Source organism: Henckelia pumila, unplaced genomic scaffold, assembly GCF_033568475.1.
Source record: "Henckelia pumila isolate YLH828 unplaced genomic scaffold, ASM3356847v2 CTG_525:::fragment_3, whole genome shotgun sequence".
NCBI classification, from domain to species: domain Eukaryota; kingdom Viridiplantae; phylum Streptophyta; class Magnoliopsida; order Lamiales; family Gesneriaceae; genus Henckelia; species Henckelia pumila.
In genome coordinates this window covers 4311538-4334100 of record NW_027331857.1, presented here as the reverse complement: position 1 = coordinate 4334100, position 22563 = coordinate 4311538, and the positions used below count along the sequence as shown (strand labels likewise).

Genomic DNA, 22563 nt, shown 5'->3' with positions numbered 1-22563 from the left:
TTTGGTAAGCTCAGCGGATCAAATGTCCTTTTCCATTTGACAGAGAGTCCGATGATAATAGCTTTTGAATGTAATGAAGTGAAAGAGACGCATTTTGATTTTTTTGTCAAATCACTGCTGCAAATATGTATTAAGGTCCCGTTTGGATTTGGCTGACATTTTAAAAAAAAACATTTTTTTAAGGTATAATTTTTTCTTTTTGAAAAAGCTATCATTTTGACTTAAAAAAGTGTTTATTTAAGCATTTTTTTGGTCAATCAAACATCTTGTTAACTAAAAAGCTTTTAAAAAATGCTGTTTTGGTCTGGCTTTTGAAACAAAACGGGGCCTAAGACTGTATACAAACATATAAATGTATTTATTGACCCGCATGATCCAACGGGCTTCTGATTTATATGGGATCGAGTCCCTACGGGTCAACTTTTTTGATATAAATGTATGTATTTATAATTTAAAACATAAATTGTCGTAATTTTATTTTTATTTATTTATTTATTTTGGTATGTTGCGTTACATATGTTTCGGTAAATTTTTTTAATTTTTTTTAAAAATTTGACCTGTATTTATTGGGAATACCACAATAAGTGTAAATACTATTTTATATCGTGTTTAATGTTTAAAAAGTTTAACACCGTAATTGTAACTATTTTTTAACTTTATTATTATTGTAACTTTATTATTATTCTGTTTACTAATTTTAGTAGTTTTTATTTAAATAATGAAAAATGATATGGTTACTAAAAATTTAAATATACATATATTTTACAGTAAATCTAAGGAATAGGCGGAAACGTGAAATAGGCCGCCACATCAATAAATGGAGCGGGCGATTTGTTGGATTACTAAAACCTCAACCCAATCCATCAAAAAATTTAAAAATTGCTATTTTTAAAAAAATAATTTATACAAAATTTATTATAAAATATAAACCTTTCAAAGTTTATCAACCAAAAAACATATGCAAGTATTTCAAAATTCATGAATCCTGCACACATAAAAACGCTAGAAATTACACAAATCTTTAAATGTTCATCAAACATAATATAAATCATTATGTATAACCAGGGGCGGTCCAAAGGAAAATGAGGCTCAGGGCGAAGATTAAAATAATAGTTTCTTACGGTAATTTATAAAGAGAGTTGATATTTACACTATATTTTTTGTTATTTGCACTTCATTTTACGCATGAAGTGGAGTGTAGGTAACACAAAATAGAATGTAAATATCAACTTTCATTTAAAAAAAACAAATATAATCGAGCTATACGAAATTATCTTCATCTTTTGTGAATATAATTATGAAATTATCCAAAAAAATCACATTGAACCATCAAAACTCACAATTTAAGTGCGAATGTAATTTATAAGCAGTTAATTTAGTCACTCAAAGATAAATTAAATAAAAGTCCCAATTTTTAAATTTAAGTTTCGAAATGCGTACCTTCAATACATAAATTTTCAACCACGACATGAAATTAAATATAAATATTAAAATTTAACATTAAATCAAAATTAAATTGAACGAGTCATCAGTCAAATTTTAACACACACATAGACCGAGAAGAAATTGATCGAAAATCAAGCTATAAAACGCAAGGCTAAGAACGTCGATGATCAAGGAGAGACGATGGAAAGTGATGGTCGACGACAAACAATACCAAACTTAGAGGTGATGAACGAAACGGATATTGAACATATCAGTTTGAGTGATAACTTTGTTGTTGACGATGTATAAGTATTCTTCGATTTTTCTAATAACTATTATAATATAATAATTAATTGAACTATATGAATACATAGTATTTATAGTATATATGTATATAATAAATTTTTTTAGGAAATTTGGGGCCCCGGGCAGGGCCGCCCCAGTATATAACATTAATCATTCAAAACTCATTAATTTTCTTTAATCATTTTAAAACTCATCAAACCATATATAACCATTAATACATTGATAAAAAAATTTGATGAGCTTAAAAACTCCGACCAATAATGTCTTCCCAAAACAACTACCCAAATGGAATCGACCAACAAACCTACTTTCAAAATGATAATTGACAAAAATAACTCAACCCATAAATTTTTCATCTTAACTAGGGGTGCAAACGAGCCGAGCTATTCGTAAGCAGCTCGTGAGTAGCTCGGTCAAAACTTGACTCGAGCTCGATTTGACCTCGAGCTCGAGCTTTAAATATATGTGCTCGCTACTCGATAAGACACATATATATAAAATATAATTTGCAAGCTCGAGTACTCGAACATTACTCGAGCTCGAGTACAAAATTGACTACTCAATCGAGCTTGAGTAGTAAAATATGAGTCGAGTTTGAGCTCGAATAATAGCTCGACTCGACTCAATTACACCCCTATTAAATCTTAACTCGAAAAATCTAACTTATTTTGACGATCGTGGATGAACCGAGGTTTGAAACCCGGTTCTTTTTACCGTCAAACCCCGGCCCCCAATTTGTTTTTTCACAAAATTAATTTTTTTGGTACTATATATAGTCCCCTATTTTACGGTAAATTGGCAGTGATTGCGTGAACGTCATTTACAGCTCTATCTCTCTCTAGGGTTTTGTCCTCGGACCGCATTCCTTCCGGTAGCCTCATCAACCATGACTCAGTCTCAAGAGGAATTGTTGGCTGCCCATCTTGAGCAGCATAAGATTGAAGTAAGCTCTCCCTCAATCGTTTTTGGTCCGAGTTTGATTCGTGCAAGGGTTCTGAGTTTTATCATTTTTTGGCAGAAATGGGTTTTTTTTTCTTCGATGTAGTTCGATGAAGTAATTTGTCTCTATTCTGTAGCTTTTCTAAGATTTCTTTTGCTATCTTTGATGTGAGGTAACACGTTGAATCAATCTGGTATCTGTCCCAGTAAGTGCGGAATTAAATTTTGATTTGCTTGTATATTCTGATTTCTGATCTAGGGTTTGTCTGAAAGCGAAAGAGTGACATTTAACCGTCTATCTAAATTTTCTGTTCTTTATGTTTTCATTTGCTGGGTTGTGTATGATACAAATTCATCAACAGTTAGGCATAATATGACAGGAAAATGCCTTCTGCAGATTGATATCCTTGAATTGACAATGATTTTTTGTCACGTCAAACATTTTTTTATAACTTGGATTGTTTTTAAAGTGGTTTAGTCAATTTCCAATCAGGCAATCATATAATGGTTCATACCCGGCTTGTGGACAGTGGTCATTATTAGGATTTAATTTGGGACAATAAAGCTTTATGCGCTCAAAATGAGACAAAAGTAAATTGTGCGCTCAGAATTGGTTGTTTATCATGTTCAACTGCTGTTCGCAGGATGAGGGGCCTTTGATCGAGGATGATGATGATGACGAGGAAGATGATGAAGGGGATGAAGATGATGTAGAAGGTAGATGGTCAACCTTGATTTTGATCCTGTTGTTCGCGTGATCAAGATATTTGCTTTCCGGTCTATGCCTTTTTTACTGCTTTTTAATCCAAAATTTATTGAACTCTTGAGTTATGGTTCTAGGCATTCATTTATAGATTTTAATCTCCATGTTATTGGCTTTCAGTATCAGATCTGATTTTGGAAATGACATCCCAGCAGGTTCTGGTATCAGTTTGTAGTTGACTAAAAAAACATTATCGAGCATTACCACCTTCTTTGGTTTTGAACTTCCTGAATTTGTGAGTTTCTGTGTTTCAAGTCAGGGATGAGTAAATGTTTTCAAGTTCTGGTTGAGCAACACTAGCTGGAGTCATTTAGCATTGCTAATTATTTAACAAATAGTTTCAGATAGATGATGTGGATCCAAAAGAATCTTGGTTGGGCCAAGTTTCAGTTCTAATTCTGAAAATCTTTCTGCGTATCTGTGCATTAGCTTAAGCATATGTAAACGATGTATTCGTTTACTTTTGTAGGACAAGAAGATGCTGGTGGTAAGTCGAAGCAGAGCCGTAGTGAGAAGAAGAGCCGCAAGGCAATGCTAAAGCTGGGAATGAAGTGTATTCCTGGTGTTAGCCGAGTCACTGTTAAGAAGAGCAAGAATGTTGGTTTCTCTGTACTTCTTTTTACCATTCGAGCCAAGAATTCAAATGGTCCTGCTTTGGACATATGTAACATTGTCACAGATAATTGAATTTCTCCAACTGTTGGTTACAGATCTTATTTGTCATCTCAAAGCCAGATGTTTTCAAAAGCCCAAATTCAGATACATATGTAATCTTTGGCGAGGCTAAAATCGAGGATTTAAGTTCACAGTTGCAGACTCAAGCTGCAGAGCAGTTCAAGGCTCCTAATGTCAGCAATGTTATACCGAAGATTGAGCCAACAACTGCACATCATGATGACGAGGATGTAGATGAAACTGGAGTTGAACCGAAGGATGTAGAGCTCGTGATGACTCAAGCTGGGGTTTCTAGAGCCAGAGCAGTCAAATCTCTGAAGGATGCAGATGGAGATATCGTCTCGGCCATTATGGAACTCACAAACTAGAGAGAGATTGACATTTAGATTTTATCTCTGTTACCATGTCTACTTTAATTTGAACATCCCCGAATTTTGAGTTCCGAGGTTTCCGATAATCTTTTTTTCTGTTCTTTCCTTGCAAGGTGTTGTGTACTGAATCAGTGTCCCAGATGTTCTACTCTTTTTGACATTTTCTTAATTTTGTAGTTTGTATTTTGTTCATGATGCTCGTGTTTCTTTACCCGATAGAAATGTATTCATATACTGCATTTTCATAATTTAGAGAATTTAAATTACCCCAAAGCAATGATCTTCATACGGCCAAACAGAACGGGTTTGGTGGCGCTTGGGCGAACAAGCCTGTGGCAAATGTAGAAGATTATTGGCTCATGGAAACCTCGTCTTACCTTAGCCAGTAAACAATATCTTCATTCGTTCAATTTACTGTGTCGAGTGCGATAATATTCCTGAAATCGGCATTTGCAAGTGAAACACATTTTGTTGGCAAAATAGCCTTTTATTTCCGTATCATCTCACTTCTAGTCTATGTTCCATTTTCTTAATGGAATCATCTCAAACTGAATTCTTGGATCCAAGCAGGGTATTTTACCAATGAAATTTGAATCTCTAAACATGCGCATAATGCTTTCCAGCAAGTATGAAAGAGTAAGACAAATTTAGGATGGTAGAAAACACCAACAAACATCGATCATTCGCTACACATTATTATGTTCAACAGAGGAACATTATAGTCGCAAAGAATTTAAAAACACAGCAAGGTTGCTTGTAATCACGAATCGTCAATATTCGAAAGGCCAATGGGGGTACCCTGTATGGTTGTCATCTTGATGGTATGGAACTGAACTTGGTTCTGCAGTTTCATTTTGGTGCGAATTGGAACGTGACGAACCAAATGGCCATAAGAAAGACCAACGTCTTCCCCTTCCTCGATTGCCACTTCTGCCATCGCTGCTGCTAGACCCCTGGCCCCTGCTTCTATTACACGAGCTCGAGTTTTGACCATTTAGCTCTTGGCGACAAACAGGGCAAGAACTGCGTTGTTCTAACCATGGCACGATACAATCTGCGTGATATATATGTTTGCAGGGAAGTTTTCTTGCCTGAGAACCCAGTTCGAATGTCTCTTTACAAACGGCACACATTGAATCTGAACGAACATGTTTTTTTGAAATCTTGACTGTTGGTAAGGCCGCGATCACAGATCTTGAAGCTGGGGGAGGGGGGCGTTGATCATCTCGTGTGACATGATCCATATACTCTTCCACTCCGGGTCCAATATAGTAATCACCTCCATTGTCTTGTCTGAATCCAATAGCTTCGTTAAGAAACTCTAGAACTCCGCCACCGCCAGGCATCCTGACTGGCATGTCACCGCTGAAAACAAGGACCGTGTTCCAAGGATTGGCATTTTGAGAGCCCCGCTCAGTTATCCCTCGGATATGAGATATGCTGCCGCCTCTAACAGACATCTGCTGCCTGAGAAAATTCGAGATGGTTTCCAAGAATCTTGGTCTTTGGGTGTGTTCTTCGGGAGACATGCTTATTGTTTCATCAAGTTCTTGAATAAAACCTCCATTACAATTGGGACACACCACCATTTGACTTCCCAGGGTCACTGGTTCCCCACAACTATGACACCAATGGGTGCCCCTTTCACTTGACATTTTCACCCACTTCAGCCCTGTTCTCTATTACATCCAAATCTACCCAGAAAATTTACTTCTCTCAAAGCCTTGAGAGAAAGCAAACTGCAATTGCACGAGGCAGAACACAAACTGTTACTAATGCTGACAAATACAGGAAGTAGACAAGAGAATGATCATCAAGAAACCATTAACCCAAGTCATTTTGCTCAAAATATTCGAGTATTGCAATAATAATTTCGCTTTTAATCAAAAAGGAAAATAAATAGAGTCATCCGTATTTGATTTCAGGCTTTCCTTCTTTACAGAAACATCGTCGTCGCTCTTGAACAATGCCAAGTACCCAAATATATTTTAAAAAAAGCGTATGTGGATTTCCAAGTATGAAGTATGCATTTACTCATTAAAAGAATCAACTTTAAGCCCGAATTTACCTTTTTCATAAAATATCAGTCGCAATTATCACTGATTATTAAGAGTTAAATAGATAATTTCACAATTTACACAACTTCAATCGTTTGGCTCTAAAAAATTATCATCCAAATTAAATCTAAAGATCAGGGTCAAAGAATCAACTTTTTTTCCCAACCCATGTTAACAACGAAATCAAAGAATCTGCATTCCCTGAAAGACTAAACTTACAGTAATGCAACAACGACCATTAAAAATGGGGAACAATATTTAAGAAACAGAGCAAGAAAAATGGAAAATGGATGAGCAAGAAGGTACATACATACCTTTAATCCAGCGGATAAAAAGTGAAACGGCGAGAGAATAGAGGAGACCCAAATGGAAAAGAGTTAGCAATGCAGTGGTTAAAAGGATATGCAAACAGAGAAAAAGTTAATGATTGATGAAATTGGAGGATTTGTAGCCAAGATTGCTAGTGTGTGACTGTGTTTTTTTTTTTCTTCTTAATTTTACAAAACCAACAGTGCTTTTTAGTTAAAAGAAGTGTCAGTACAGTGTAATAAGAGTCATCAGAGGTGTGTGCTGTCCTTATCTGTCAATTTTTGTTTGATTTCATTAAAAAAAAATTTGATTAAAAACACTTTATTATTTTATTTTATTTTATCCATTTTCAGTTACAATAAAAATGTCAGAAAAAATGTGTAAAAAAAAAAGTAAGAACAAATTATGGTTTGATTTCAAAAAGTTAAATATATTAGTATTAGTAATCAGTTCAATGAATAGTTAAAAATTCATATTTCATGTGTATTTTCATATTAAGGATATCGATTAATTTAATTATTATTTTTTGAATAACTAAAGTAATTAAGGAGACTAACTTTAGAAATGAAGAACTATGAACAAACTTCCTTCTAAAAAATGAAAACTAAAGTAATTAAGGAGACCTACTTTAGAAATGAAGAACTATGAACAAACTTCTTTCTAAAAAATGAAAACTATTGTCGACGACATGTAACTAATTTAACATTTATATTATAATTATGAGATAAAATTTCGTTCGAAACTCAATTATAGCAATCACTTCATTCAACTAACAGAATGAAAACTATAATAAGGATATTGTTAGTTAATACTATTAAAAAAAAGTGGAGTGTTATTTCCCAAAAAAAAAGAAAAAGAAAAAGTGGAGTGTAAATAATATTTTTTTTTTAATTTATCATAACCGAAAAACTAAATCCTATCCATTGCATAAATTTATTTCAATTCATTAGCTAATATTTTGCATGACTACACATCGAAGCTATTTCAATTTCAAGAACTATAATTAAGATGAAATAATCAATGGTGGATTAATTATTAAAAGTTTGAACGTTGTTCATTGGAAAGCCAACCCAAATATCTAAATCTCGCGTCTAATAATTTCACTTGCAAATGGATAAACAAACCCTACATAGGTTAGACCAATGGGCATTTTAGTCTAATGATGCGAAAATAAAGTATCAATCAATTATAAAAAAAATCCTTAACCTTTTCCCAAGTTGTAGGGAAAAAGAGTAAATTGTTTTTTTTTTTTAAAAAAAAAAGATAGATGGGATATTTATCGAAAATTAACTTCATCTTAAACACGTGGATGAACATCGAGTCACTGCCTAAATTGTTTTGTATCTATTAATTAAAATATTTCCAAACATGGGAGTTGGGGGTGAGTTGGGACCTTGAAAAAGTTTCTTTCTTTTCTTTCCAAAATAAACTGTGAATGAAAATGAGTTTATACGTTTTAAGATCTGCTTCTTTTATCTTCTTTAATTAATTTACATGTACAAAAATTTGAAAGGTCCTTTTCATAGAAATTACAAAGTGGACCTCATATCAATTTTCGTTAAAGTGTTTCGAAGGGGATTCTTTGTTGGGAAATGTGATCCCCATATGAGTTATGATTTAAATAAGAATTTATTGGCAAGAATGCATGTGAGTGGCCAAGAAAACACATACTCTCATGATTCAATCTACTAAAGGGTCCACGAACTCTGTCAGTCTATTAATTAACAACTACTCCTATTACTTAAATTTCTGTTTTTAAGAAATAATTCCCATATTAAATTAATCTAAAAATATATTTCAAGAGAATTAAAATTTTAATGATATATAAAAATATTTCAACATAACTATGCATAACATCTCAGCGTCAGATAGTTTATAAAGAACGAAAATTTTATCATAAGTTTTGCTTTACAGAGACTAAATCACTAAATCGATTATCGACCCCGTCTATGAAGCTCAAGACAGTAAGGAGATTTAAAGTTTAATGAGCAACAATGTGCTCCACTCCATCCTAATAATATTAAGTAAAACAGAAAATTTTGGTTTGAAATTTTATGATGTTACATTTTCTTTAATAACATGAACTTGCTTACAAATCACAGCTAACTCTGTCCACCGAATTGCTTTTGGATGTCGCCGAAGGATATGGTGGCGGATCCTCTCCTCTTTGGTTTCTGTTGGGAAGTGTGTTCCCTCCACCCTGTCATGTATATCACCTTCACAAACATGGAAATGCATTCAGGGTCGGGTCGGGTTGGGCAAAAAAGTCACCGAAAAACGATTCAAAATCTTGCAATGTGTATAAACACATTACAGGTGACTGGTCTAGCCAGCAGGGGTGTCAACAGGAACTGTAATTGTGGTTCAAGCTCAATCTTAACTGAACCTGGTCCTCTCATTAAACTAGCATGCTCGGTCCAAAACTCAAAATCCATTACCTCAAGGTAGGAGAAATCTATGCTACACCGTGCAACATCCATCGTTCATTTGACGTGGGGTCCCACAAAATGAATGGTGCAGGTACACAGAGTCTCCCACACGATACAGTTATTTTTTCCTATATTTTTATTTTAATTTTTTAAAAAAATGTGAGACAATACATGCCAATTTTTATTTTTTTCGGTTACAAAAATATAACTCGATTAATAGTTTTGCCACATAAATACGAATATTTTAAAAAATAATATAAGAAGACATAGAAGGGGATTTATTTTTGCATGAAGTTAATGCCGGATCATCTGGATAAAGAATAAACACACTTGCTCACATTAATCCAAACCCATCTGATTAGCAGTCAGGGATCATGAAGAGTGAGAACAATAGAGGGAGGGAAAATCATTATCAGAAGTAGGCAAAATCAATGTTTCACAAAGAATGGTGGCGAATATAATATAAAAAGTCATGGCGTGCACAACCTAAATCGATTGGTATCTGGAAAATCTCAGCAAACATCCAAAACAGACTGTTCAAATTCACCTGGAATGTTGCCGGAACAGTACCATCGTCGGCAGCAAACATTGACTCATACACAGCTGCCACTGCCAGGGCCGTTTCTCTCTTCAATATCTGATTCCGTTTCAGATTATTTTTTGTCCGTTTACCCACTAAACATCAATATCGAAGCACAAAAGACAAATGAAACAGAAAGAAAGAAAGGTCTTACTTTGCTTCTTTGTAATAAAGCATTGGTTTCACCCATAGAACGAAGATGCTCTATCAACTCCAGAGCTGCCTTGAGGAAAGAGACCATGCATTACATTCAAACAAATACAAGACAATACTGAAGAAATAAATCCCATCATTATATTAGGTTCCTTTATGTTCAACGTGATAATCGGAAGGAAAAAAGATAGTTGTATTACAGTCTCAGAAGAGTATATCCAAGTGCGTTCACTAATACGGGTGACATAATTCATAATTGTCCTTTCGATTCAACTAAGAAAGAATTGAGCATGTCAAATCAGATCTGCTCTAGTGATAATTAGAAAGGGGGTGGCAGGTCTGCAGGAGGTAACATCAGAGGTTGAATGGTCAAGCAGTACACGTATAGGTGGGATGATATTTGACATGAATACGCACATCAACGCAATCCCGACCATTCACGTTCTCTTGAAATGAATTATATCTTCATTGATAATCCAGTGGCATTCCCATTGAAATTTTACCGTCACTTCTCAAGCCAATTCTGGTATAGGATCTAATTGTGGGGATCATATTTTCAGAGCATATAAAAAATGTCGAATGCTGTCATAAAAAAGGCATTCATAATTTCTACACAATGTGCAATGCGGACTCCCTTTTCTTGTCTTCTTGATAAAATCTTGTGCCTTTTTTAGGACATTATTTTCCTCTTTTTTTTAGAATATTATTTTCCTCTTTATAGCAGAACAGAAATAGAAGCAAAACACAAATAATAAGAGTCATATGGAGCACAGATTAAAATGACGAACAGAGAATCAGAGATGGACAGGATAAATGCAAAATCACAATTATATCAGAGTTCTTTAACGAGACATTACAAAGACCAAACCCACGTATTAAAATATAAATCAGTACCAAACTATACAAAGAAGCAGCAACATTACAAATCATACAGATGCAAGACGAGGAACAGAACATTTTATGATGCCTTTGAATTTGAAGCGTTGAAACAGAACAGTAAACAAGAAAAATGAGTTTGCAAAACCTTCTATAAGAGTACATCAATTGAAACTTGACCATATAATTTGTACAATTAAGAACATTTTATGATGCCTTTGAATTTGAAGCGTTGAAACAGAACACATCAAGGGTAATAACTCACCACTGTTATATCTCACAGTGTATTCATCAACATCAACACCAGGAAGAGTAAAGCCAGCCCTGGTCAAAAGATTCCCAGCATCACGCACCTATAAGAGATAATAAACCATTTGGTAACCTTTAGAGTGCAGAAATGGTGACATAACACAGCAAAATGTCACTGAAATAATTTTTATCATCGGAAAACCCATTATGAAAAGCAACAATCACAATTATCATAAAGAAATAAATCGATCATGAACAGCATGATCAGAGATCAACAGATTATTTACTTGATAAGCAAGTCATCACCGAATGCGAAACATATGTGAATGTCAATTAAAGCAACAGAAGTGCATTCATATTGCTTTAGCAAAATATTTGTGGACAGGGTCTCAAAACAAACTTTCCTAATGAATTTTCTTGGCATTGTAGGACCATATTTATGTGAAGCTGTCAATCATAAGCCGAAATTTTCGAAATATTTCCAGAGAACAATGTCAATGGCACACAGTATAGCTAAGAACGTACTTGTGCCAGAGGCGATAACCGTGGACTAATGCCTCCCTCGCGTTCCATTTGTGAAATAGTGCATGCTATTCTCAACTCCCTAGAGTAATGACAGGTAACACAGTTGGACCTTTTTCACATTTGTCATAAGTAGAAATGCAGCATAAAATTTCGAAGATATGACCTCAGAGTTTCCCCGCCAAGAATGGCAGCCAGAAATAGGCCATCGGGCTTTAGTGCCAATCTACTCTGCCACAAGCAAGAAAATGAAATGATGTCTTTGATAATGCAAATATAGTATAACACTCTATTTGACATTAAAAAGGGTGACGGGGAAGCAAATTGGAAACTGAACGAACAAGAAAGAGTAAAAACATCGGAAACACTTGATGATTTAAATATGAGCAACAAGAAACCTGAATCATTGCTCCAGGAAGATCATTTGTCCAATGAAGTCCCAAGCTACTGATAACCAGGTCCAGAGAACTGCACAAGCAGGGGAGAGTACATATTATTTTTTTCTACAACAGAGTTGGTAAGGCTAGAAAGTTGAAAGGTCCTGTTCATGTTATGCATACCCTTCCTTCATTGGCAAAAACTCTTCATCAGCAACAATGAATGAGGTCTCAATATTTTTGTTTGACAATTCTTGTTCACTCTTTTTACACAATTTCACCATGTCATGTGAAGTATCCATCATTATTAGCTTTTTGATACCACCTAATGATTAAATGAAAAACATTGCGAACTGAGAAAACAATAAGAGAAAAAATGGGATATGAGAGAGATACACAAATATGATAAGAAGGCATATGCAATCAACTGAATGATTTCTCAAATAAGCATTATTGCATAAATCTTTTAACATTTTTCAACCAGAGACCTTATAAAATGAACTTGATGAGATCTCATGTTATGCATGTATCCTTTCACCAAAAAAAAAATCTTCTGAAATATTACCAAGAAAAAGTAAAGGGCAAACTAGATCCCCATTTCCAATTTATAATTGAATTCTCTTTCCAGTTCTAAATTTACATATAACATTGATTGTCAGTTCTAGTTATTCTATGTCTAAAAAACGCACAGCATTTTTCTTTTCAAACCATCCATCTTCAACATCAAAACTGCATTGCATATTTGTAGGTAAACTGAACTTCTAGACAGAAGAAAAACAAATTACTATATTTCCACTGGTGCAATCAGCACATTAGATATCTTGGTCATAATAAATTTCAGATTTACAAACTCTGATAAATCTAATGTATAAGCCAAATCATACCCAGGATTAACAGATAGATTGAGGGTAACAAATGTTAACTCTCACCACACCCAGGCAACAGCCGCGTAATTGCTTCCAAGGAACCCCCCATACATAATGTTGTGGGAAATGTCCTTTTACAATCCTACAGAGAACAGAAGTACCTTCATATACAAAGAAAGAGGCGAAATACATTCATTATAATTTCAGAAAACCAAGGCAAGCAGAAACGACATCCAGTAACCATTTTGCTCCAAATAACAAATTTTTTCGCAGTAAAACTTCAAAACTTACACATGTTCCGCAATCCATGTGTTAATCAAGTTCAAAGCACTGGGAGGAGAACTAATTGTTTGTTTTTTTATACCGATTTACAATGACAACTAAGGTATTGTTTGCAACCTCTAAAAATAAGTGATTATGGAGATTCTCTTCACAAATTTGTAAAGAGAATCTCCATAATTTTAAAGGTTGCAAACACTACCTAAATCAACTGCTTTCTCAGAAGCTATAACCAAAAGTTAAAGGAGTTTAGACCAGTCTTTTCTCGCCTTGATGGGACTAGCAATCAGGCATTCTTTATGGGATAATTATCGGAGCTCCAACACCTACAAAATACATATAAATGCAATCATAAACAAATATCGAAAGAAAAAATATACATCTAAACGATCCAGTAGATTTTCGGCTACAGCATCCAGCAAAGAATCGTTCGGACGCATCAACCACGCAGCCCTATCCCTCTGTAAACGATGATCATTAACATAAATAATTGAAATTCACGAAAAAAAAAAAGAGAGAGAGAAACTAAATGCATCAACTCCAAGTTAAAATAAACATGGATGGGTCTTAACTTGTTTGCGCTTGAGATCACGGTCAAAGATTTTAACTCTGGAACCTTGTTCCGTACAGTAGAATCTACTGCTTCCTCTTACATATCTGCTCGGGATTCTCCGGCAAAGCTCGCCGACAGCTCTCATTTTGCGACCAAAATTCTAAATCTGGAATTTCAGTCACTTGTACAACTAAATCTTGGGCTCGATGAATTTTTAAAGTGGCCCATTATAAAAGTCCATTTGATGACGGAATTGCTCGGCCGGCAGCCCAATGTGGTGGGAGCGAAGCCACAGCAGCCGTTAGATTTTAGGCGTATTTATTTATGTTTTTGAGCAAAAGACGTACATTGCTTTGAAAACCACACATTCTCATTTAACGAGGTGCACCCAATTAAATTTTAATATAAAATATTACTTTATATACATAATAAAATTTCATATGAAATATAACGAGGCTAACTTGTTTTTATTTAAAGTTAATATCTAAAGTTTTTTTCTTTTTGACAAATAATGTTTGTGTTGTGAAAAGTAAAAATTTATGGTAAAAACTAAAAATTCTAAAACTCAAAATATATATAAAATCAAACACTTATAAAATATTCTCTCTAAACTTGTGTAATTTCTTCACAAATGTTGAGGTCTATTTATAGATCCTCAATTAAGAAATATCCAAAAATAAATATGTCATCCATTACATAATCAAAAATTAAAATATCATCACATCACCATCACAATAATTTTCAATCTAATTTTAATATATAATTTCCAATACTCCCTCTTGTGATGATGATCGTGATATTACGTGTTTGTATACTGCCTCGTTAAAAATCTTACTAGAAAAAACACAGTGGGATAAAAACTATAGCAAGAAAAAAAGAGTGCAGCCACGTAAACTCCCCCTCATGTTAATACGATCGATTCTTCACATACGCTGTAGATTTCGCATCCCAATATTATATATATGCTTTCTGAATATTGCCGTAGGAAGCGCCTTTGTGAAGAAATCTGATGAGTTCTCACTTGATTGAATGTAACAGATATCAATATCTTTATTCTTCTCAAGCTCTTGAGTGTAGGCAAAGAACTTTGGGGAAATATGTTTGGTTCTGTCACTTTTGATGTATCCTTCTTTCATTTGAGCAATACATGCAACATTATCTTCATACAGCGTCACAGGATTCTTGTTTACTGATAATCCACAAGAAGTTTGGATATGTTGTGTCATTGATTTTAGCCAAACACATTCACGACTTGCTTCATGTAGCACAATAATCTCGGCGTGATTTGATGAAGTTGTTACTAGTGTTTATTTCTGTGAACGCCAAGAAATTGTTGTGCCTCCACGAGTAAATACATATCCGATTTGGGAACGTGCCTTATGTGGATTAGATAAATATCCAGCATCAGCATAACCAATGATATTTTGATCGGTGTCTTTTGAGTACAAAAGTCCCAAATCTGTCGTTCCTCGTAGATAACGAAATATATGTTTAATTCCATTTCAGTGCCTCTTTGTTGGATATGAACTGAATCTTGCTAATAAATTTACAGCAAAATATATATCAGGTCTAGTGCAATTTGCAAGATACATAAGGGCACCAATGCCACTTAGATATGGTACTTCTGGATCAAGAATAACTTCATCATCTTCACATGGACGAAATGGATCCTTTTCTATGTTTAATGATCTTACAACCATTGGAGTACTTAATGGATTTGATTTATTCATATTAAAATGTTTAAGGATCTTTTCTGTATAATTTGTCTGTGAACAAAAATTCCACATTCTTTTTGTTCAATTTGCAAACCCAAGCAATACTTGGTTTTCTCAAGATCCTTCATTTCGAATTCTTCTTTCAAGTACATCATAACTTCTTAAATTTTTTTATTCGTTCCAATGATATTTAAATCATCAACATATACAACAATAATTACACATCCGGATGTTGTTTTCTTGATGAAAACACAAGGGCATATTGGATCATTTACATATCCCTTTTTCATCAAGTGCTCACTTGGCTGATTATATACCACATTCGGCCGGATTGCTTCAACCCATATAATGATCTTTGCAATTTTACAGAATAAAATTCTCTGGGTTTTGAACTTTGTGTTTCAGACATCTTAAATCCTTCAGGGATTTTTATGTATATATCACTATCAAGTGATCCGTATAAGTAAGCTGTAACAACATCCATAAGACACATTTTCAAATTTTCAGACACGGCCAAACTAATCAAATATCGAAACGTAATTGCATCCATAACAGGAGAATACGTTTCTTCATAATCAATTCCAGGCCTTTGAGAAAAACCTTGTACAACAAGTCTAGCTTTATATCTTGCTATTTAATTTTTCTCATTTCGCTTTCGAATAAAAACCCATCTGTATCCAACAGGTTTTACACCTTTAGGTGTGAGAACTATGGGTCCAAAAACATTACGTTTATTTAGCGAATCCAATTCAACTTGGATGACATCTTTCCATTTGATCCAATCATGACGAGTTTTATATTCTCCCAAAAAATTTTGGTTCATGATCCTCATTTTCATTTATGATGTCACATGCCACATTATAAGAAAATATTTCATCAATATCTTCTATATCTTTTCGGTTCCATATTTTTCCAATATTAATATAATTGATAGAGATTTCACGATTCTCGTCAGTTTGTGGTTCTGACAGAATATTTTCATCATCAGGTGTTTCTTCTGAAACATCATTTTCTATTTTATGATCATCGTGTTTCTCTATGCCTTTTTTTTTCGAGGATTTTTATCCTTGGAACCGACTGGTCTTCCACGCTTCAAGCGTTTTATGACATCATGAGTGTCTTCAATTTGTTTCTTTGGAATTTCAATTCGAGCAGGGGCATTTACAGCATGTATATATGATTTTGTTACCCCTTTTGTGTCTGCAAATGCATCTGGAATTTGATTTGCAATTCTTTGCAAGTTCACACTTTGTTGTACATCTTTCTCACATTGTTTGGTCATTGGATCCAAATGTAACAATGATGGTAAATACCATGTGATTTCTTTTTCGATGTGTTTCTTTTCTCCCCCTAACATTGGGAAGATTTATTCATTAAAATGACAATCAGCAAAGCGTGTTGTAAACACATCGCCTGTCTGAGGCTCAATATATCGAATGATTGATGGGCTATCATAACCGATATAAATACCGATTTTTCTTTGAGGACCCATTTTTTATCGTTGAGGTGGTGCAATAGGCACATACACAATACATCCAAAAATTTTCAGATGAGAAATATTTGATTCTTTACCAAATGCAAGTTGCAATGGGGAGAATTTATGATATGCACTTGGTCTGATGCGAATTAATGCCGCATCATGTAAAATTGCATGTCCCCATATAGAAATAGGGAGTTTTGTTCTCATAATCATTGGTCTAGCTGTAGTAACCCGTATCCAAAAGTAATGATTAATAGGTAATTAATCAAGTGATCATGTTTAAATTTAATAAAACATGATTAAAGAAATTCCAAATGGATTAACGGAGCCCGAAAATAGATCCAGGATACTCGAAAATGGTGGGCATGGCTCGGGAGGTTCGGACGCTTCGAACTGGTGTTCGAAGGACCCGAACGTGATCGGAGTCAGGATCGGAGGCCCGAGGAGTTCGGACGATCCGAAAAGGGGTTCGGAGGATCCGAACCAGTATCGGAGGCTCCGTCGGTGGAATCGGAGGACCCGAACAGGGTTATGTTTTACGTCATCAATTATGTCAGCAAGGTGACGCCATGGCTGACGTCACTGATGGGACTTCGGAGGACCCGAACTTAGGATCGGAGGATCTGAACCAGTTCTGAAGGCCCGAAGCCGAGTTCGGACGGCCCGAACTTCGTCTATAAATAGAGGAGCCGAGGTTCATTTGTGACTCGCTCATTTTCTCTCTTCTCTCTCAATTCCTAAGTCTTCTAACTCAGATCTAGGGAGATCTAGATGTCCTACAGAAAATCCAGAAGTGGCTTAGTGATCTAGGCGTCGTCGCGGAGCTGTGGCCTAGTTTTGAGGCTATCTGCAGCAAAGGGCTAACGACGGACGCAGGTATAGCTTGGGCATCCTAAAAATATTTAGGAGTATGCATTAGCTTAGTTAAGGCTTTTAGAGATTTATTATTAATGCATGGATATTTGCATTGTAGTAGCAGTAGACTGGACTAGTAGGCTTGGAGTCTAGACCAGCGGAGCTAGGTTTGACCAGCAGTGTTAGAGGTACGTAAGTACTGACCGAGATAGCCGGCATGATATATTTGCATCTATGTTGCATGAGTATGTGCTATATGTCTTATCATGTTTTAGCATGTTTTACCATCTTAGCACATACATGATTTTACGTGTGACTGCATCCGGAGAGATGTGAGTCATTGACAGTCTCCATAGGGAACAGTGATCTCATATTGGACTCGAGTCAGGTATGACAGTTTCCATATGGGACTTGTATCCTATTTTGAATTCGGGTCAGGATGGGGTTGGCTCAGCCCTGATATGGAATATACAAGTACCCCGCGGAGTAGCTCTCTAGCCGGTACTGTATATTTCTGGCGCCATGAGAAAGTGTTTTCACTTGAGTTTTAAATCATATTGTGTGCGCATATTTGTATTTATATCATTGCTTTCGTATTGAGCGTTGTCGCTCACGCCCTTGTGTTTGGGTATCGCGGTGTACCTTGTGGCGGGGCAGGTGTAAGGCCCTGAAATTAATTATTTTGGGATTAGTGGAATTTATTATTATAAGAATTAAATTGAATGGAAGGGAATTAATTGAACCGGGATTAAATCGATTGAGTTTGGAGTTTCAGGGACCGAATTGCAATAGTAGAGTGTTGGACTTAGTCAAAGCATGGGATTATTATTATTATTGTTTGCATATCTCTCTCTCCCTTAACTTTCCTCCTCCCCCATCTCGCCTAGAAGCCGAGAGAAGCCATGGAAGGTTTCTCAAGCTTTTGCTCCGTCCGATTCGCGCGATCTGACCGTTAGATTTTATTTCCGAGTTGAGTTTCACGTTCACCGCAACGAGGGCTTCATTCTGACATTTGGATTGAAGTTTCGGATTTGGATCGAAATTGGGAGTTGAATCAATTGAGAATCAAAGACGATTTGAAGCCTCGAAGAACTTGAAAGGTAAGACGACGACAACTGAATGAATGGGACGACTAACTCGAATTTGAATTAATTCGAGTGCCCAAAAGAAATCACATACTTGTATGCTATTCGAATTATTTGATTTTAACTTGAATGAGTTTTATTTCACTTACATACATCTTGAGCCGAAGATTCGATTCATTATGAACTTAGACGATTCAGGGAGCTATATTGAAGTGGCTTTGGATTTCGAGTTTTTTCAATTGCCAGAATACTTCTTATAGTTGCTCTGAAGTCTAGGGGTTTGAGTTGAGCGACATGCATCCCGAATGGGTGTGTCGGTGAGTTGTTCGTGAAAACTTGACCCCGGGATCCCAACCGAGTACCGATTGATATTCGATTATCCGATTAGATGATCCTGAGTTTTGAAGTCATGCATTGCATTTTAATGCATTTTGAGCTGAGTGCTAATATTTCTTTTTGAACTGATTGACTCTTTGTGTTATATAACATGAATTGATATATAATTTGGAATTGCTTGATTTTTCTCTTTTACTGGGAATTATATTCTCACCGGAGTTATCCAGCTGTCGTTTTGTTTGTATGTGTATTTGACGGCAGGTGGGGCAGGATCGAGTCAGAAGTTGCATGACTAGATCGAGTTGGAAGTGATAGAGTGAGACACCGTTTAGAAGTTTGTCCTTTTAGCAATCTCGCATTATAGGGTTGATGAAATTTCATGTCTTGAATCATGTTTAGAAAACTCGAATTTATTTTGATTAGTCGAACGAACCCTATTATCGAACGTAGATTGTATTCGACTTGTATTGAAATATGCATGAGGAGTTTGTAGTGCATGTTTATATTTTGAAGTATTGAATGGCTTGAATGGAGTTGGTTAGCGTAAATTTTCTGGCCTGTTGATTTTGAGGCATAAATCTGCCATTTTTGGGTGCGCTCGATCCCACGAACTCGCAGGATCGAGCGCAGCCCTTGAAATTTCTGGGCAGTACCTCGAGTTTTTGAGGTGCGCTCGATCCTACGAACTCGTAGGATCGAGCGCGGTACTATTCATCCGGAAAAAAAAATTTCCTTTTCTTTTGGCTTTTGTTTAATGATACTTAATTATTGTTTAGTCCCAGATTAGACGATTAGAAAACGGGGTCTCACAGCAGGTTTGAGGCTGAACGGTCCAGGCGGCTCTCAGCAGGATTGAGCTTTGGAGAGTGCGAGGTTGTAGAGGGTAGGGATTTGTTTACCCTTAACCTTCGATTTGGTTGTATAATAATATTTATACACGATTGTTATTGTCGGTTGTATTCTGCCGATGGGATTTGTTGTATTTTAATTATCCGCTCTTTACGCTTTAAGTTTTTAATTGCATGCGCTTTTATCGTAACTCTGATTAGTTAGTGGATCCGGGATGTGTCACTACATTTTTTGTATCAGAGCGCATTGCACTGGGAATTTCGTAAAGCGGATTAGTGATTATCTGTTATTGTGTAACAGATGGCAGATTACGATGAGAGCCACGATAGCGGAGGCGTCGGTCGTTGGGGCGATCCGAATGACCGTAGACGTCGTCAAGGACAGCCTAAGGAGTGCAAGCGAGTGAGCATGCGCAGATTCAAGGAGGTTAGCCCGAAGCCTTTGTCGGGAGGGTGAGACAACTGAAGAGGCGGAGGATTGGCTTGAGAGGATGGAGCAGTGTTTTCAGGAGTTCCGTTGCACAGATGAGGATAGGATGGAGATTCTTGCCTTCATGCTTGAGGGACAAGCGAGGAAGTGGTGGAGATCTACTTCCGCACCATTCATAGAAGCTAGAGTAGTAGCCACCTGGGCAGAGTTCCGTGCTGCTTATCAGAGGTTGTATTTTCCTCCAGCTCTTCTCAGGCAAAAGCCAGTGAGTTGCTGAGTTTGCGACAGGGGACGATGACGATCGAGGAGTACCAGCAGAAGTTCTTTGATCTGCTATCTTTTTGTCCTCATGTTGCTAATAGTTCTATGGCGAAGTTTGACCATTTACTTCAGGGTTTGAACCCTGATATTCATCGGATGGTTGCTGTGGGCGACGATGGGACTTATGAGGATTTGGTGGACAGTTGTTGCCAGGCTGAGGACAGTATTCGGAGGAACAGGGGACTTTACTCTTCTTCTTTCAGGTCAGCGAGTGCCAGTACTTTGGGCCCTAAGGGTCAGTCTTTCAAAAATCCAGGAGGTACTTCTTCTTCTTCCTCTGGATCTGTTGGAGTGCATAACTTTGGCGGTCAGAGGCCGAACCATTGTCGTTAGTGCAGACGCAGACATCCGCCAGGGTAGTGTGGTCGATCGACCAGTGCTTGTTTCCAGTGTGGCCAGGAGGGTCACATGAAGAGGGATTGTCCTATGCTGATTGGGGCAATGAGTGGTTCTGGAGGTTCTCAGGCATCTGTTCAGCCACCTCAGTATCAGCAGCCACCTTTCTTGCAGCAGTTTTCGCAGCAGCGCCAGCAGCCGCAGCAGTCTCAGCGACAGCCTACTCAGACTCCTTCTTGGGGTCATTCTTCTTTGAGGCCACGTGCCCAGGGTCAGGTCTTTGCGCTTAATCAGGAACAGTCAGAGGCTGACAGTGATCGGATGATTGCAGGTATCTGTAGTTTATGTGGTTTTCCTGCATATGTTTTAAATTATACCGGTGCATCGCATTCTTTCGTATCAGCACGTTTTGCTAAGAAGTATAAGTTGCTATATATTCCTCTAGACGTGTTATTAGTGGTTTCTATTCCTATGGGTAGCGAGGTTTTAGTCAAGCGTCTAGTTGTGGGTTGTGTTTTGGATTTTGAGGGCCATCAGCTTAGTGATAACCTGATGATTCTAGCGATGGAGGATTTCGATTGCATCATTGTGATAGATCTATTGACTACCTACCGAGCGATAGTGGATTTCTATCAGAGGTTTGTTCAGTTTCGACCAGAGGATGACGAGTCATGGTATTTCTATGGTGAGGGAGCACGACCTCCGATGCCAGTAGTTTCTGCTCTGAAGGCCCGATGTGCTTTAGAGTCTGGCGGGAAAGGCTACCTTATCTACGTCATTGACGCATCCTTGGGAGAGCCAGATATCCGGGAGATACCAGTGGTTTGTGACTTCCCAGATGTATTTCCGGAGGAAATTCCAGGTTTGCCGCCAGTGAGGGAGATCGAGTTTGGCATTGAGTTAGTGCCAGGGACTGCACCGATTTCCAGAACTCCTTATCGTTTAGCGCCATCAGAGATGAAAGAGCTGCAGAAGCAATTACAAGATCTTCTTGATAAGGGCTATATTCGACCTAGTGTTTCGCCTTGGGGAGCCCCAGTGCTGTTTGTCAAGAAGAATGATGGTTCAATGCGGTTGTATATTGATTAACGTCAGTTGAATCAAGCGACAGTGAAAAATAAGTATCCTCTTCCACGGATAGATGATCTCTTTAATCAGTTATAGGGTACTTATGTATATTCGAAGATTGATCTTCGGTCTGGGTATCATCAGTTGCGAGTTCGGCAGGAGGATGTTCCTAAGACAGCATTTCGTACACGGTACGGGCACTATGAGTTTCTAGTGATGCCGTTTGGTCTGTGAATGCTCCAGCTGTTTTTATGGATCTGATGAACAGAGTTTTCCGCTATTTTCTGGATAAGTTCGTGGTAGTGTTCATCGATGATATTTTGGTGTATTCTCACAGCATGGATGAGCATGCCTATCATC

General features: G+C 36.7%; 3 protein-coding genes across 4 annotated transcripts; 1 reads left to right on the top strand and 2 right to left on the bottom strand.

Annotated features, from left to right (window-relative positions):
* The first annotated feature begins 2533 nt into the window (after positions 1–2533).
* LOC140873214 (nascent polypeptide-associated complex subunit alpha-like protein 1) lies at positions 2534–4690 on the top strand. Its single transcript, XM_073276256.1, has 4 exons — positions 2534–2674; positions 3315–3387; positions 3903–4030; positions 4144–4690. Exons 1-4 carry the CDS (start codon positions 2618–2620, stop codon positions 4474–4476), a joined length of 591 nt encoding a protein of 196 aa, XP_073132357.1. The 5' UTR covers positions 2534–2617; the 3' UTR covers positions 4477–4690.
* Positions 4691–5134: 444 nt separating this feature from the next.
* On the bottom strand, positions 5135–6986 carry LOC140873320 (E3 ubiquitin-protein ligase RZF1-like). Its single transcript, XM_073276414.1, has 2 exons — positions 6851–6986; positions 5135–6218 (listed from the first exon to the last, which is right to left on the bottom strand). Exon 2 carries the CDS (start codon positions 6132–6134, stop codon positions 5250–5252), a length of 885 nt encoding a protein of 294 aa, XP_073132515.1. The 5' UTR covers positions 6135–6218; positions 6851–6986; the 3' UTR covers positions 5135–5249.
* A 1699-nt stretch (positions 6987–8685) lies between these two features.
* Positions 8686–13981, bottom strand: LOC140873191 (putative methyltransferase At1g22800, mitochondrial). 2 transcript variants are annotated; one of them, XM_073276207.1, is made up of 11 exons: positions 13749–13981; positions 13557–13637; positions 12961–13039; positions 12215–12356; positions 12053–12122; positions 11821–11885; positions 11658–11736; positions 11149–11236; positions 10009–10073; positions 9822–9911; positions 8686–9061 (listed from the first exon to the last, which is right to left on the bottom strand). In XM_073276207.1, exons 1-11 carry the CDS (start codon positions 13872–13874, stop codon positions 8948–8950), a joined length of 999 nt encoding a protein of 332 aa, XP_073132308.1. In that variant the 5' UTR covers positions 13875–13981; the 3' UTR covers positions 8686–8947. The 2 variants fall into 2 exon arrangements, with proteins under 2 accessions (XP_073132308.1, XP_073132309.1); XM_073276208.1 differs by lacking the exons at positions 13557–13637; positions 13749–13981 and adding an exon at positions 13189–13350.
* Positions 13982–22563: the final 8582 nt, after the last annotated feature.